Below are 17541 nucleotides of genomic sequence, written 5' to 3' on the forward strand. Positions count from 1 at the left end.
CCAGAGAATCTTGTTTCTCATGGTCTGAGTCTCCTTTAGGTGCCTTTGCGAAACTCCAAGCGGGCTGTCATGTGCCTTTTACTGAGGAGTGGCTTCCGTCTGGCCACGCTACCATAAAGGCATGATTGGTGGAGTGCTGCAGAGATAGTTGTCCTTCTGGAAGGTTCTCCCATCTCCACAGAGGAACTCTGGAGCTCTGTCAATGACCATCGGGTTATTGGTCACCTCCCTGACCAAGGCCCTTCTCCTCCGATTGCTCAGTTTGGCCAGGCTGCCAGCTATAGAAAGAGTCTTGGTGGTTCCAAACTTCTTCCATTTAGGAATGATGGAGGCCACAATGTTTTGGTACCCATCGCCAGAGCTGTGCCTCGACACAATCCTGTCTCAGAACTTTACAGACAGTTCCCTTGACCTCATGGCTTGGTTTTTGCTCTGACATGCACTGTCAACTGTGGGACCTACCAAATCATGTCCAATCTATTGAATTTACCATTTTGCACAGTATCTGCACAAAAACGATTTAAAAAAAAATAAGACTGAGATTATTTATATTGCTGAAAGACTGTCAATGAATTACCCTGCTGAAAGACTGTCAATGAATTACCCTGCTGAAAGACTGTCAATTAATTACCCTGCCCGAGGCTTCGATGGCCAACTGGACTCCAGTCAAGTTGTTGAAACATCTCAAGGATGATCAATGGAAACAGGATGCACCTGAGCTCAATTTCGAGTCTCATAGCAAAGGGTCTGAATACTAATGTAAATAAGGTATCTGTTTTTTATTTTTAATGAATTTGAAATAATTCTACAAACCTGTTTTCACTTCGTCATTATGGGGTATTGCGTGTAGATTGGTGTAGATTGATGAGGAAAAACATTTATTTAATCCATTTTAGAATAAGGCTGTAATGTAACAAAATGTGGAAAAAGTCAAGGGGTCTGAAATACTTCCCGAATGCACTGTATATTAACTTGCCTACTGCATCAACAAAAAGCATTTGCAAGCGGCAACATATTATTATCCGAGTCCTCATACATGTCATGTGTGGATGTGGAATAAAGGTTATTTCAAATGTTTTTGTTAGTGATATTATTTGTTTATGGTTGTGTATCATCCTTATGGTATCATTATTTCTGAATCAAGATAATTTTGATACAGTGAGGACATTGAGAAAACCTTTTTCTAATCAAGTTATGGGAATGCTTTTGTAACAAACGGCATGTTTTCAATGAGAAAAAAAAATCGAAACTGATTGTCAACACAAATGATCAGATGTTATTGTATTAAATGGGGGGGGGTCGCTTAATATCCCCCCCTCCCAAAATAAAATGTTTGATTTAGTTAATTTTTAGACCTATTGACTTAAACATTACACTCCACATTTACATCAAATTCGTGTTTTAAAAAGTTTTTGAAGTCAAGAGCTGCAGAGCTTGATAAATGAAAAGTTCATACCAGCCAGAAACAGATGACAGAACTCTTCTCTGAAAAAATATTGGCTCTCATAACTACTGCAATGAGTAGGTCATAGTTCCGTCCTTTCAACATTCTATAATTATGGTGGCTTGCTTGCAGTCATATTTGTTGTTTGTGGTTATGTTTTCATTCTTCACTCCAACTGGTAAGTAGAAATCTTTAGAATTGGTTAGTAAACTATACCATTTTGCACAGTATCTGAACAAATTTTTTTTTATTTTTTTTATAAGACTCTGGGATAATTTATATTGCTGAAAGACTGTCAATGAATTACCCTGCTGAAAGACTGTCAATGAATCCTGCTCTTTAAATGTGAAAGTTGTTGTTGGTTTAGATGAAGTTAGTTGCAGTATGAACAACTCTGTTGTTACCAGATTTAAAGGGATAATCTGCTGTTCCGTCACCCGGTCGCGTCATGCCATTGTTAAGAATGTTCTCAAAATGCCCTCTTATCGGCGCGCCATAGTGGTGCCCAAATTAAGGGATAATGCCCGAGGCTTCGATGGCATTATCACTTATATAAAACGGGTTACCAACATATTCAAATAATGATCGACATACTTTCATTATCTTTGTGTTCTGTATCTATAGACGCGACCCAGTCGTTCGTTCTTTGTGTTCTGTATCTATAGACGCGACCCAGTCGTTAATCCTAAATGTTCAGAGGAGCTAGCCAACAACACAGCTAACACAATAACTTCGAACTGAAGATGGAAAGACTGAAAACCAGCTGCACTTCGTTTCGTTGTACTTTTTTTCAATTGACATTTCTTTGTATATATCCATAAAAATGTTGCCAGCTGATTCGTGTTTTCAACTGGCTGAGAAACGCTGCCTGCCTCTCTCTCGTCCCTACTCCCGAGCCCTACAGGATCATTACTATCGGACAGTTGGAGATCTAATTTGAATATTGAAACAATGTTGCAAATGTCGGAGAGACAGACAGTAAAGTTTATACAAATCTCTCCTGTTGAAAACTATTTATTTTAAATATATATATATATATATTTTTATTTCACCTGTATTTAATCAAGTAGGCCAGTTGAGAACAAGTTATCATTTACAACTGCGACCTGGCCAAGATAAAGCAAAGCAGTGCGACACAAACAACAACACAGAGTTACAAACCCTATCAAATAGGACACTCTACTTTCAGGAGAAAGGGTTTAAAGATCATCCTTGGCTCCATTACAGCCCCTCCTTAAAGGGGGTCCTCTGTTTCTATTGTGATAAATACTTTGCAACACAAAAGTCTAAGCTTGCGACAAAAGCAGATTCAGCTTTTGTCCAGACTGGCTTTCAAAATTGGAAGAAGGCACTGGAGAAATGTAGTGCGCATAAAGACAGCCAGTGTCACAAATGAGCTGTGATGACTCGGATTCAGGAGCCAAAGCCTGTTCATGTGCAACTTTCACGTGAGCTTTAAAGACAGCAGCAACACGCGAGGAGAAATCTTATGAAGATTGTTGGGGGTGTGAAGTTCTTGGCGCTGCAAGGTCAGGCTTTTCGAGGCGTTGATAAGGCGAGGGAATTTCAGCCAGTGTCTAAAGTACAAGGCAGAGGGCGATGCAGAGCTGAACAAGGCAGAGGGCGATGCAGAGCTGAACAAGGCAGAGGGCGATGCAGAGCTGAACAAGGCAGAGGGCGATGCAGAGCTGACCCCTTGGCTGGAAGGTCACTTTGATTTCACCAGTCCCCAAATGCAAAACACCATTTTGAATCTGGTGGTGTCACGCCCTGACCGTAGAGAGCTTTTTATGTCTCTATTTTGGTTTGGTCAGGGCGTGAGTTGGGGTGGGCATTCTAGGTTTTTTCCCCTGTGTTTTCTATTTCTATGTGTTTGGTCTGGTATGGTTCTCAATCAGAGGCAGCTGTCTATCGTTGTCTCTGATTGAGAACCATACTTAGGTTACCTTTTCCCACCTGTATTTGTGGGTAGTTGTCTATGTGTAGTTGCCTGTCAGCACTCATGTTTGTATAGCTTCACGGTTCGTTAGTTGTTTTGTTAGTTTGTTTAGTGTTCGTTCTTTAAATAAAGAAGTATGTACGCATCCCACGCTGCACCTTGGTCTCCTCTCTTTGACGGCCGTGACAGAACTACCCACCACCAAAGGACCAAGCAGCGTGGAAGAGAGACTGACAGGGAGGACATCCTGGACGGCAAGGGATCCTACACATGGGAGGAGATCCTGGCTGGAAGGGATCGCCTCCCATGGGAACAGGTGGAGGCAGCCAGGAAGGCGGAGGCAGCTAGGAAAGGGCCAAGGATTACACTGGAACACGGCTGGCAAGGAAGCCCGAGAGGCAGCCACAATTTTTTTTGGGGTGGGGCACACGGGGAGTGTGGCAGAGTCAGGTTGGAGACCTGAGCCAACTCCCCGTGCTTACCGTGGCGAGCATGTGACTGGTCAGGCCCCGTGCTATGGGTGATGCGCACTGTGTGCTTGGCGCAGGCATTCACAGGCCGGTGTGCTCGGTGCCAGCGTCCCGCATTTGCCGGGTGGAAGTGGGCATCCAGCCAGAACGGTGGGGCCAGCTCTGCGCTCGAGACGCCAGTGCGCCTCCACGGCCAGTGTATCCGGTGCCTCGGCCAAGGAAGAGGGCCTCCTGTGTGTCTCCCCAGCCTGGTGAGTCCTGTGCCTGTGCCCAGCCCGGAGCCTCCAGAGACGGCCTCCAGCCCGGAGCCTCCAGAGGACGGCCTCCAGCCCGGACAGCTCAGAGACGCCTCCAGCCCGGCGCTCCAGAGACGGCCTCCAGCCCGGAGCCTCCAGAGACGGCCTCCAGCCCGGCGCCTCCAGAGACGGCCTCCAGCCCGGAGCCTCCAGAGACGGCCTCCAGCCCGGCGCTCTAGAGACGGCTCCAGCCCGGAGCCTCCAGAGACGGCCTCCAGCCCGGAGCCTCCAGAGACGGCCTCCAGCCCGGAGCCTCCAGAGACGGCCTCCAGCCCGGAGCCTCCAGAGACGGCCTCCAGAATTCCTGGGTCATCAACGACAGGGCAAAATATAGCCAAGATGGCATGTGATGTGATGATGCGTCCAGGCCTTCCTCTGTCCCAACTTCCAGGACAAACCTGTGACGGTGCCGCAGACATGGCTGGACGATTGCAGGGGGTGCAAGCCATTTGAAGGAGAGAACAACCCGCTGGATATGTATTGTGACTGTGGTCACACTGTGTGAACGTAGTTACGCAGGCTGCCTGTGTAGCCTCTCCACTGGTAAGAGATTCAACGGGTCTGGTGAATGAATTGGGGGGCTTCTTTAATCAATCTGGCAAGTTGGGCCTTGTAATGGCTGAAAACCTGAGGGGACTTGGAGTGCCTGAACACCCTGCAGCTTAGGTGTCACGATCGTCTTGACGTGGAGAGAGGACCAAAACGCAGCGTGTGAAAAATACATTATTTTAATTATAACGACGAAACAAAAAACAACAAACTGACGATCGTGAAGCTATTTAAACAAATCGTGCTGACACTAAACAATGACATAGACAATTACCCACAACAGCCCAATGCCTATGGCTGCCTTAATAAATATGGCTCCCAATCAGAGACAAATGCATGACAGCTGCTCTGATTGAGAACCATTCAGGCAACCATAGACATACCTAGAAACCTACACTCAACACTAACCCATACACTCTAACAAAACCCCTAGACACTACAACCACCCAATACAAGACAAAAACACAAACATCCCCCCTGTCACACCCTGACCTAACCAAATATTACAGAAAATAAAGATAACTAAGGCCAGGGCGTGACAGTACCCCCCCCCCAAAGGTGGGACTCCGGCCGCAAAACCTGACACAGAAGGGGAGGTCCGGGTGGCCTCCTACAGGCGGCGGCTCGGGTGCGGGACGTGACCCCACTCCACCATAGTTAATACCCGCTTTGGTGGCTCTGGCAGATCCTGGCTGATTGGCGGCTCTGGCAGATCCTGGCTGGCTGGCGGTAGGCTCTGCTGCTCATGGCTGGCTGGCGACTCGCTGCTCATGCTGGCTGGCGACTCTGCTGCTCATGGCTGGCTGGCGACTCTGGCTGCTCATGGCTGGCTGGCGACTCTGGCTGCTCATGGCTGGCTGCGACTTGGCTGCTCAGTGGCTGGCGCTCTGGCTGCTCATGGCTGGCGGCTCTGGCTGCCTCATGGCTGGCTGGCGGCTCTGGCTGCTCATGGCTGGCGAAGGCTCTGGCTGCTCCTGTCTGGCGTAAGGCTGGTTGCTCCTGTCTGGCGAAGCGTCTGGCGGCTTCTGTCTGGCGGAAGGCTCTGGCGGCTCCTGTCTGGCGGACGGCTCTGCGGCTCCTGTCTGGCGGACGGCTCTGAAGGCTCAGACAGGGAACAGGCGGCTTTGAAGGCTCAGGACAGACGGGCGGCTTTGAAGGCTCAGGACAGACGGGCAGTTCAGGCGGCACTTGGCAGACGGACAGCTCAGACGGCGTTGGGCAGACGGGCAGTTCAGGTGCCGCTGGGCAGACGGCAGACTCTGGCCGGCTGAGGCGCACTGTAGCCCTGGTGCATGGTGCCGGAACTGGTGGTACCGGGCTGGGGACACGCACCTGAAGGCTAGTGCGGGGAGAAGGAACAGGGCATACTGGACCCTGGAGACGCACATTAGGCCTAGTGCGTGGTGCCGGAACTGGTGGTACCGGGCTGGGGACACGCATCTCAGGGCTAGTGCGGGGAGCAGCAACAGGATGCACAGGACTCTGGAGACGCACAGGAGGCTTGGTGCGTGGTGTAGGCACTGGTGGTAATAGGCTGGAGACACGCACCACAGGGCTAGTGTGTGGAGGAGGAACAGGGCTCTGGAGACGCACAGGAAGCCTGGTGCGTGGTGTAGGCACTGGTGGTACTGGGCTGGGGCGGGGAGGTGGCGCCGGAAATACCGGACCGTGCAGGCGTACTGGCTCCCTTGAGCACTGAGCCTGCCCAACCTTACCTGGTTGTATGCTCCCCGTAGCCCGACCAGTGCGGGGAGGTGGAATAACCCGCACTGGGCTGTGTAGGCGAACTGGGGACACCATGCGTAAGGCTGGTGCCATGTATGCCGGCCCGAGGAGACGCTCTGGAGACCAGACGCGTTGAGCCGGCTTCATGGCACCTGGCTCAATGCCCAATCTAGCCCTGCCAGTGCGGGAAGGTGGAATAACCCGCACCGGGCTATGCACACGTACAGGAGACACCGTGCGCTCTACCGCATAACACGGTGTCTGCCCGTACTTTCGCGCTCCACGGTAAGCTCGGGGAGTTGGCGCAGGTCTCCTACCTGACTTCGCCACACTCCCTTGTAACCCCCCCCCAATAATTTTTGGGGGCTGACTCACAGGCTTCCTACCGCGTCGTCGTGCTGCCTCCATTCGCCGGTATCCCTCCTCTCACTGCGCCAGAGAATCCCAGGCGGGCTCCGGCATTCGCCCTGGGTCGATCGCCCACCTGTCGATCTCCTCCCACGTAGTATAGTCCAGATCCTGCTCCCATTGCCATAAATCCTGTGTATGTTCCTGCTGCCGCTTGACACGCTGCTTGGTCCCGTTCTGGTGGGTAATTCTGTCACGATCGTCTTGACGTGGAAGAGAGGACCAAAACGCAGCGTGTGAAAAATACATTCTTTTTAATTATAACGACGAAACAAAAAACAACAAACTGACGATCGTGAAGCTATTTAAACAAATCGTGCTAACACTACACAATGACATAGACAATTACCCACAACAGCCCAATGCCTATGGCTGCCTTAAATATGGCTCCCAATCAGAGACAATGAATGACAGCTGTCTCTGATTGAGAACCATTCAGGCAACCATAGACATACCTAGAAACCTACACTCAACACTAACCCATACACTCTAACAAAACCCGCTAGACACTACAACCACCCAAGACAAGACAAAAACACAAACATCCCCCCTGTCACACCCTGACCTAACCAAAATATTACAGAAAATAAAGATAACTAAGGCCAGGGCGTGACATTAGGAAACAGACCGTTTCAGGCATGTTGGAGGCTGTGGACCACGTCAAAACAAGCATGCAGGACAAGTGAACGGAGGAGCACTTTGATGTCTTGTTCGCAAAAGCAACTGCTATGGCAACAAAGTTGGACCTACAACCTATTCAGATGCCTCATATCTCAAACCTACAAAGCGTTCCACCGGTCAGGCTGCAGCCCATATAAAGCTGGATGCTCAGTCTTTGCACAGAGCCCAATTCTACAACGCCTTGGACACAGTGAATACTCAATTCATAGAGAGGTTTGATCAAGCTGGATTTTACAAGCTGCAGCAGCTTGAACACGTGCTGCTACGCGGAGACAGGGACAAGGCGGTAGACGAGTATCCTGAATTGAATTCAAGACTACTGCAGGTGCAGCTGGCCATGTTTGGGGCTAATTACACATATCAAACGAGCTCAGATGTTGCTAGCATTACTCAGGAAATGGTGCCAGAGGTGAGAGGTGTTTTCAGTCAGGTGGAAGCTTTAGTAAGTCTTCTGCTGGTCGTCCCTGCCTCCTCTGTAGAGGCTGAGAGGAGTTTTAGTGCCCTGAGGAGGTTAAGACATGGCTTAGATCATCGATGAGTCAAACAAGGCTGAATTATGTGGCCAGGAGAAACTGGACAGACTGGACCTTGAAGGAATATGCCAGTCTTTTATCGGTGTCAACAATAAGTGCAAAAAGGCCTTTAGATCCTTTGCTTGGAGAATGGCAAGTCAAAACACATGTAATTGACTGGAGAGGAGAGGAAAGGAGATGAGAGGATAGGAGAGGAGAGGAAAGGAGATGAGAGGATAGGAGAGGAGAGCAGAGGAAAGGAGATGAGAGGATAGGAGAGGAGAGCAGAGGAAGGAGAAGAGATGACTGGAGAGAGGGGGAGAGGAGAAGAGATTGCTGGAGAGGAGAATATAGGACCGAAGGAGAGAGGGCTGGAGAGGAGAAGATAGGACCGAAGGAGAGAGGGCTGAGAGAGGAGAAGATAGGACAAGAGAGAAGGGCTGGAGAGGAGAAGATAGGACCGAAGGAGAGAGGGCTGGAGAGGAGAAGATAGGACCGAAGAGGAGAAGAGGCTGGAGAGGAGCAAGATAGGACCGAAGGAGAGAGGGCTGGAGAGGAGAAGATAGGACAAGAGGAGAGAGGCTGGAGAGGAGAAGATAGACAAGGAGAGAGGGCTGAGAGGAAGAAGATAGGACAAGAGAGAGAGGGCTGGAGAGGAGAATGATAGAGCGAAGAGGAGAGGAGAGGGCTGGAGAGGAGAAGATAGACAAGAGGAGAGAGGCTGCGAGAGGAGAAGAATAGGACAAGAGGAGAGAGGGCGGAGAGGAGAAGATAGGACAAGAGGAGAGGGCTGGAGAGGAGAAGAGAGGACCGACGAGGAGAGAGAGGGCTAGGAGAGAGAGACATAGGAACGAAGCAGGAGAGAGGGCTGGAGAGGAGAAGATAGGACAAGAGGACGGAGGAAGGCAGAGCAGAGCAAACGCCCCCTGCTGCCCACACAAGTTTACTTGTAAATAAAAATGACAATTTGCTAAACCTTGGCCACAAATCTGGACTTGTCTTCATATAACAATGCCATAGATTTATGTTAATATGATTATGGTTGTACTTTATTAATCCCTTTATCTCTGCCATTCAAACAATTAAAACAAGAAAAGGAAAAAAATAAAGAACAGAGCAATGTAATACAACACACAATTTTTCTGAAAGGGTCGTAAGGGAGATAAAGAACAGAAAACGTAAAATAGAGTATTGTGGTTGATATGTTACTATTCCATTCTGAAAAATCCTGAAGATTGTGCTTTCGTGATCCGTATTAAGTTTTACAGAGGAGTTTTAAAACGGCAAAGCTGACAACATTGCACTCAGTGCTTTAGCAGCCGCTCTCCATAGACAGACTGGGGAGAGCAGAGTGTCGACCACCCTACTAAGCCAAGGTTAGACTGGGGAGGCAGAGTGTCGACCACCCACTAAAGCCAAGGTAGAGCTGGGGAGAGCAGAGTCCGACCACCCTACTAAAGCCAAGGTTAGACTGGGGAGAGCAGAGTGTCGACCACCCTACTAAAGCCAAGGTTAGACTGGGAGAGCAGAGTGTCGACCACCATACTAAAGCCAAGGTTAGACTGGGGAGAAGCAGAGTGTCGACCACCCTACTAAAGCCAAGGTTAGACTGGGAGAGCAGAGGTGACCACCCTACTAAAGCCAAGGTTAGACTGGGAGAGACAGAGTGTCGACCACCCTACTAAAGCCAAGGTTAGACTGGGAGAGCAGAGTGTCGACCACCAACTAAAGCCAAGGTTAGACTGGGGAGAGCAGAGTGTCGACCACCCTACTAAAGCCAAGGTTAGACTGGGAGAGCAGAGTGTAGACCACCCTACTAAGCCAAGTTAGACTGGGGAGAGCAGAGTGTCGACCACCATACTAAAGCCAGGTTTGACTGGGGAGAGCAGAATGCCGACCACCATACTAAAGCCAAGGTTAGACTGGGAGAGCAGAGTGTGGCACCACCCTACTAAGCCAAGTTAGACTGGGAGAGCAGAGTGTCGACCACCTACTAAAGCCAAGGTTAGACTGGGGAGAGCAGAGTGTCGACCACCCTACTAAAGCCAAGTTAGACTGGGGAGAGCAGAGTGCGACCCACCCTACTAAAGCCAAGGTTAGACTGGGGAGAGCAGAGTGTCGACCACCATACTAAAGCCAAGGTTAGACTGGGAGAGCAGAATTGCGACCACCATACTAAAGCCAGGTTAGACTGGGAGAAGCAGAGTGTCGACCACACTACTTAAAGCCAAGTTAGACTGGGGAGAGCAGAGTGTCGACCACCCTACTAAAGCCAAGGTTAGACTGGGAGAGCAGAGGTCGACCACCTACTAAAGCCAAGGTTAGAACTGGGGAGAGCAGAAATGCCGACCACCATACTAAAGCCAAGGTTAGACTGGGGAGATTTGCAGTAGTGTCGACCACCCTACTAAAGCCAAGGTTAACTTGGAGAGCAGAGATCGACCAACCCTACTAAAGCCAAGGTTAGACGGGGAAGAGCAGAGTCGACCACCCTACTAAGCCAAGGTTAGACCGGGGAAGCAGCAAGTTTCGACCACCCTACTAAAGCCAAGGTTAGACTGGGAGAGCAGAGTGTCGACACCCTACTAAAGCCAAGTTAGACTGGGAGAGCAGAGTGTCGACCACCCTACTTAAAGCCAAGGTTAGACTGGGGAGAGCAGAGTGTCGACCACCCTACTAAAGCCAAGGTTAGACTGGGGGAGAGCAGAGTGTCGACCACCCTACTAAAGCCAAAGGTTATAGACGGGAGGAGGCAGAGAGTCGGACACCCTACTAAAGCCAAGGTTAGACTGGGGAGAGCAGGATGTCGACCACCCACTAAAGCCAAGGTAGAATCGGGAGAGCAGAGTGTCGACCACCCTACTAAAGCCAAGGTTAGACTGGGAGAGCAGAGAGTCGACCACCCTACTAAAGCCAAGGTTAGACTGGGGAGAGCAGAGTGTTCGACCACCTACTAAAGCCAAGGTTAGACTGGAGAGCAGAGTGTCGACCACCCTACTAAAGCCAAGTTAGACTGGGGAGAGCAAGAGTGTCGACCACCTTACTAAAGCCAAGGTTAGACTGGGGGGAGAGCAGAGTGTCGACCACCCTACTAAAGCCAAGGTTAGACTGGGAGAGCAGAGTGTCGACCACCCTACTAAAGCCAAGGTTAGACTGGGGAGAGCAGAGTGTCGACCACCCTACTAAAGCCAAGGTAGACTGGGGAGAGCAGAGTGTCGACCACCCTACTAAGCCAAGGTTAGACTGGGGACACAGTAGTGTCGACCACCCTACTAAAGCCAAGGTTAGACTGGGAGAAGCAGAGTGCCGACCACCATACTAAAGCCAAGGTTAGGAGGGAGAGCAGAGTGTCGACCACCCTACTAAAGCCAAGGTTAGACTGGGAGAGCAGAGGTCGACCACCCTACTAAAGCCAAGGTTAGACTGGGGAGAGCAGAGTGTGCGACCACCCTACTAAAGCCAAGGTTAGACTGAGAGAGAGAGATGCAGCGAGCCACCTACTAAAGCCAAGGTTAGACTGGGGGAGAGCAGAGTGCGACCACCATACTTAAAGCGCCAAGGTTAGACTGGGAGAGCAGAGTGTCGACCACCTACTAAAGCCAAGGTTAGACGGGAGAGCAGATGCCGACCACCCTACTAAACCAAGGTTAGACTGGGGAGAGCAAGATGCGACCACCTACTAAAGCCAAGGTTAGACTGGGAAGAGCAGAGAGTTCGACCACCTAAAATCCAAGGTCAGACTGGAGAAGCAGATTCGACCACCCTACTAAGCTAGGTTAGACTGGGGAACAGAGTGGCGACCACCCTACTAAAGCAAGGTTAAGACTGGGAGAGACAGAGTGCGACCACCATACTAAAGCCAAGAGTTAGACTGGGAGAGCAGAGTGTCGACCACCCTACTAAAGCCAAGTTAGACTGGGGGAGAGCAGACGAGTCGACCACCCTACTAAAGCCAAGTTAGGACTGGGGAGAGCAGAGTGTCGACCACCCTACAAAAGCCAAGGTTTAGACTGGGAGAGCAGAGTGCCACCACACCTACTAAAGCCAAGGTTAGACTGGGAGAGCAGAGAGTGCCGACCACCATACTAAAGCCAAGGTTAGACTGGGGGAGAGCAGGTGCCGACCACCCTACTAAAGCCAAGGTTAGACTGGGGGAGAGCAGAGTCCGACCACCCTACTAAAGCAAGGTTAGACTGGGGAGAGCAGAGTGTCGACCACCCTACTAAAGCCAAGGTTAGACTGGGGAGAGCAGCAGTGCCGACCCACCCTACTAAAGCCAAGTTAGGACTGGGGAGAAAGGCAATGCCGACCACCCTACTAAAGCCAGGTTTGACGGGAGAGCAGAGTGCCGACCACCCTATCTAAGCCAAGGTTAGACTGGGAGAGCAGGAGAGTGGTCGACCACCCTACTAAAGCAAGGTTAGACTGGGGAGCAGCAGAATGTCGACCACCCTACTAAAGCAAAGGTTAGATCTGGGGAGCAGCAGATGTCGACCACCATATTAAAGCCAAGGTTAGACTGGGGAGAGCAGAGTGTCGACCACCTTACTAAAGCCAAGGTTAGACTGGGCGAGAGCAGAGTGCCGACCACCATACTAAAGCCAAGGTTAGACTGGGGAGAGCAGAGTGTCGACCACCCTACTAAAGCCAAAGGTTAGACTGGGGAGCAGAGAGTCGACCACCCTACTAAAGCCAAGGTTAGACTGGGGGAGAGCAGATGTCGACCACCCTACTAAAGCCAAGGTCTAGGACTGTGAGAGGCAGAGTGCGACCACCATACTAAAGCCAAGGTTAGACTGGCGTAGAGCAGAGTATGTCGACCATTCTACTAAAGCCAAGGTTAGACTGGGAGAGCAGAGTTGTCGACCACCTACTAAAGGCAAGTTTAGACTGGGGAGAGCAGAGTGTCGACCACCATACTAACAGCCAAGGTTAGACTGAGGGAGAGAGAGTGTGCGACCATCTTACTAAAGCCAAGGTTAGACTGGGGAGAGCAGAGTGTCGACCACCATTACTAAAGCCAAGGTTAGACTGGGAGAGCAGAAGTGTCGACCACCTTACTAAAGCCAAGGTTAGACTGGGGAGAGCAGAGCACCTCGACCACCATACTAAGCCAAGGTTAGCGAGTAAAAGTTTGAGTAAAACGCCACTCACCTGATTCTTTCAGCGTTTACCACTGTCCCCTGCATACCTCTTCAGTCATTGGTGATCTCCGCTGCGTGGGAACTGTTCTGACATTCTTGTTTGTTTGTTTTGTTTTGCACGGTCGTTAGCTTTATTTTGTTGGCAAATGAGATTGATTTCTGTTCATTGTACTGCCTGTCAGCATCAACAATCACCATCATCTTCGCACATGAAAATAAGAAAACCTTGACTGAGTAGGTTGTGCCAAACATTGTCTGTACTGTATATCCTAACATCATTTTTCGGCAAAAGACTACAACATCAAAATCAAAAGGACAGACACAGACATCGACTCTTCTGTATTCACCTCTTCTCACCACCCTGTCTGCGACTAGCCAAACGACGAGCATCACAAATACCGGAATCTTCCCCTTCAGTGGTTCAACTTTCACATTACCGCTACCCCTGTAGTCACTCCTTCCAAATGGCACCCGTTCCTTGAGAGCAAAACAATTCACCTCTCTTGTCCCCATTCATTTAACGCGGAGTTCCAGCTCCCTCTGACCAGCAGAACACAAACACTTATCACAAGACCCCTTCTGATTACCTTCACCGATTCCAACGCACCAAACTCTGTTTTTCACCACCCTGAAACTACAAATGGATCAGCAAAAAGGAAACTCCTATTGTCACAACGCATCTTTTATCCTGACCCTCGTTGCAAGCCGGAGGGCTCTGAGAACTTCACCACACCTACCATTCCTAACTTCACCCACCACCTACCACCTCCTATACTTCACCACACCTTACCATCTCCTATACTTCACCACACCTACCACCTCCTATACTTCACCACACCTACCATCTCCTATACTTCACCACACCTACCATCCTCCTATACTTCACCACACTACCATCTCCTATTCGTTCGCCTCATTCCATTCCATTCTCCCTCCTGTCTTCGATCCGGCATACAGCTCACTGTTTACACTTTCTACCATTCTTTAAACAAACCATCTCCCTTTTTCCCCAACCAACTCAAGCTCACCCTCTTCCTCTCTCTCTCGAACCTCCTCTGCCTCTGTTGTTGCCCTCCATCCTCTCTCTCTCAGACCTCCTCTGCCTCTGTTGTTGCCCTCCATTCCTCTCTCTCTCAGACCTCCTCTGCCTCTGTTGTTGCCTCCCATTTCCTCTCTCTCTCAGACCTTCTCGCCTCTGTTGTCCCTCCATTCCTCTCTCTCTCAGACTCCTCTGCCTTCTTGTTGCCCTCCCATCCTCTCTCTCTCAGACCTCCTCATGCCTCTTTGTGCCCTCACACTCCTCTCTCTCTCAGACCTCCTCTGCCTCTGTTGTTGCCCTCCATTCCTCTCTCTCTCAGACCTCCTCTGCCTCTGTTGTTGCCCTCCATTCCTCCTCCCTATTCCAAGTATACGTCTCCTTATGATAATACTGCACTTCTCCTGACATACATCTTGTTCTTGCCCTCTCAAGGGACGCCATTTAACCGGCTGTCACAATCTCTGTACAGTCAGCCGGTACTCGCACATGCAACCCACGAGCACAGTGCTTGTTTACATTTACAAAGTTTACATTGTAGTAAAACAAGCTCATGTTTTTGGTTCTGATGGGGTACGACCATTGAACTGAGCTCGTGAGGCATTTATAGGTTATATTCTCCAAGAATCCATGGGTATATATAATTTAAGTCTAAATAAATCGATGTAGCAACTGCAGATTGCCCCTTTAAAGAGATAGTAAAAATATATACTGTATATTAAGAGTAATTATTTATAGCCAAATAAAAGAGAACTGCATATTATTGTATAATAACTTATATCTATTATGTGGCAGAGTATAAAGGTTTACATGCGTTCATGTTTTTTCTCACCAGATGGACACTTTATGACCAGCCTCGACCTTTGTTATTACAGAGGGGAAGATCCACACGATGTGGAGTACGTCTGGAGAGCTATTTCAGACATGGTGAAGGTTATGGAATACAACAGCACTCTCAATAGATTTACTGGTTACACACCCTTTGGGATACATATCGCCGAGCAATTTAACGCAGATCCCGTGGTCCTGGCATCGTTTCAAACTCCACTTCATTTCTTCTGCAAACATTATGGTGCCCTCGTCTACGAAGCTGGAATAAACAACAATGGTAAGCAGTTCTATGGAGAACGGTGGTGAAAATAAAACACATTTGCATAAGATATTTCAGGAAAAATTGATTTCACATCATAATTTTATAATATTATTTTTAAGCACCATTTTGTTGATTATTACATGAGTTACGTTTGGGTTTGACAAGTCAGGGAACTTCCAGAAAGAAACCTGTCTGTACAGTTCTTATCTAACTCGTACCATCCCAGGGTGGAATCTTGCCGAGTTTGTTTTGAGGAAGTGAAAGAGAACTAGCTTGGGTATCAGTCTGACACAACACAAGCCACCTCAATTGACTCTGTCTAAAAGTACACTTACTAAAGCTTATAGTGAAAACACATTGACACCCAAGCTAGAAAGGGAACTGACCCGTATATAGATGTACAACCTTAGTGGACTGTACATACCGTCCATTGAAAAACACCAAGCAGTAGAAACAAAAGAATACTATTTTATTATTTTCCCTCTCAGTTGAGCCCTCCGTCATCTGGAGGTCCATGACGCCCCACAGTGACAGACACCCCCTCATGTTGACGTGCAGCGCCTACAAGTTCTACCCCAAACAGATCAGGGTGACCTGGTGGAGGGACGGACAGGAAGTGACCTCAAACATGACTTCCTCTGAGGAGCTATCCAATGGCGACTGGCACTATCAGATCCACTCCTACCTGGAGTACACTCCCACACCTGGAGAGAAGATCTCCTGCATGGTGAGGCATGCCAGCTTCACTGAACCAAAGATCCTCCACTGGGGTAAGGAAGTAAGGGGACAAGGAAGTAAAGGAACAAGGAAGCAAGGGAACTAGGAAAAAGGGGACAAGGAAGTCAGGGAACAAACTGAGTGTTACTGGAAATGGTTTGGGGAAGGGAATAAGGAAGAAGGAAGTAGGAAGCAATGAAGTAAGGAAAGGTTGAAATAAGGGAGAAAAGATCTCTGATAAGTTGGGTTATTATGATGTGTGTTGTTTTTCAAACAACTGTAACTATAACTACATTCATCTCACTACGTTTCATCCCAGACATGTCTCTGCCAGGGTCTGAGAGAAGTAAGATAGCCATCGGGGCTCTGGGCTGGTGCTGGGGCTGGTCTTCGCTGCAGCTGGTCTCCTCTACTACAACGGGAGGAAGACCACTGGTGGTGTGGTGAGTATAGATGTTTTTATTGTAAAATACACCGGATAGGTGCAGTAATGTGTTGTTTTACAGGGTCAGCCATAGTAGTACAGCACCCCTGGAGCAAATTAGGGTTAAGTGCCTTGCTCAAGGGCACATCTGTGTCGGCAAGGGATACTGTGAGATACGCTAACCGCTAGGCTACCTGCCGATCTCTAAGACAGATAGTATAGTTTATTGTTCAGTCTGTTACTCTCTGCCTCAACAGTATCTATCCCCATGATTGTGCTGCTGTCACTTTAAGACCAACAATATAAATGAATAATATGTTAATAACTGCTTCTTAGTAATCAATGCTAACAACAAAATGCACAAATGTAAAAACTCAAACTGTGGTGTATTTTGTTCAACAGGGAGGGAATTGGTGCCAACAAGTCACCCATCCCAGTGATTTCTCAGTGACTACATTACAGTTCTGCATAGTGTATATGAGTCCCAAATGGCACCCTATTCCTATATGGACCCCCGGTCCTGGAAATAAGTGTACCATATAGGGAATAGGGTTCCATTTAGGATGCTACCTAATTCTTATTTGTCTCTGACTGCAGGTGTCTATGATGCTGGGTGTCTATATCTTATGTGTAAGGAGTGCCTGCTCTTTTCTAAAGACTATCAAGAGTTTATATTTTGTTACAGTAACACTTTAAAACAAGTTCCTACATATATGTATAGGATCCAAGATATATTTTTATGAAGTAGTTTGTTTCTCACAAATTGTCTTGAATTGTTTTGAACAAAACAAGAAGTTGGAACCAGTTTTTTTAATGTACAACTGTGTAAACTAGCCTTCAATGCTACCGTACCTGTAGACTTCCTGTCATTGCGCTAACGCTAGTTAGCATTGGCTCGCGAAAGCACCGCTAACTTCCTTCTGTCGGTGTTAGTTGTGCAGAGGTGAGAACGGAGTCAGGCGCAGGACACAGAACTGAGTAAAATAACGAACTTTACTCTGGAAAAATAAAGCCACGCAGGGATCATTAACCTAACACAAAAGACTAACAACAAACCAGGAACAAACACACACAAAACATAATGGGAACCAGAGGTTAATAGG

General features: G+C 48.7%; 1 protein-coding gene across 1 annotated transcript; it reads left to right on the top strand.

Annotated features, from left to right (window-relative positions):
- The first annotated feature begins 1540 nt into the window (after nucleotides 1–1540).
- LOC112075172 (rano class II histocompatibility antigen, A beta chain-like) lies at nucleotides 1541–17334 on the top strand. Its single transcript, XM_070440788.1, has 5 exons — nucleotides 1541–1622; nucleotides 15040–15312; nucleotides 15786–16067; nucleotides 16334–16457; nucleotides 16841–17334. The coding sequence occupies exons 1-5, from the start codon at nucleotides 1559–1561 to the stop codon at nucleotides 16887–16889; spliced, it is 792 nt and encodes a 263-aa protein (XP_070296889.1). The 5' UTR covers nucleotides 1541–1558; the 3' UTR covers nucleotides 16890–17334.
- Nucleotides 17335–17541: the final 207 nt, after the last annotated feature.

The sequence above is a fragment of the Salvelinus sp. IW2-2015 genome, unplaced genomic scaffold (genome assembly GCF_002910315.2).
Source record: "Salvelinus sp. IW2-2015 unplaced genomic scaffold, ASM291031v2 Un_scaffold3013, whole genome shotgun sequence".
Classification (NCBI taxonomy): domain Eukaryota; kingdom Metazoa; phylum Chordata; class Actinopteri; order Salmoniformes; family Salmonidae; genus Salvelinus; species Salvelinus sp. IW2-2015.

Excerpts from the sequence above, each read along its gene's own strand:
- LOC112075172 (XM_070440788.1), top strand. The coding sequence starts at position 1,559 with ATGGTGGCTTGCTTGCAGTCATATTTGTTGTTTGTGGTTATGTTTTCA. Across the intron at positions 1,623-15,039 it reads TTCATTCTTCACTCCAACTG|ATGGACACTTTATGACCAGC; the intron begins GTAAGTAGAAAT and ends TTTTCTCACCAG. Across the intron at positions 15,313-15,785 it reads AGCTGGAATAAACAACAATG|TTGAGCCCTCCGTCATCTGG; the intron begins GTAAGCAGTTCT and ends TTTCCCTCTCAG.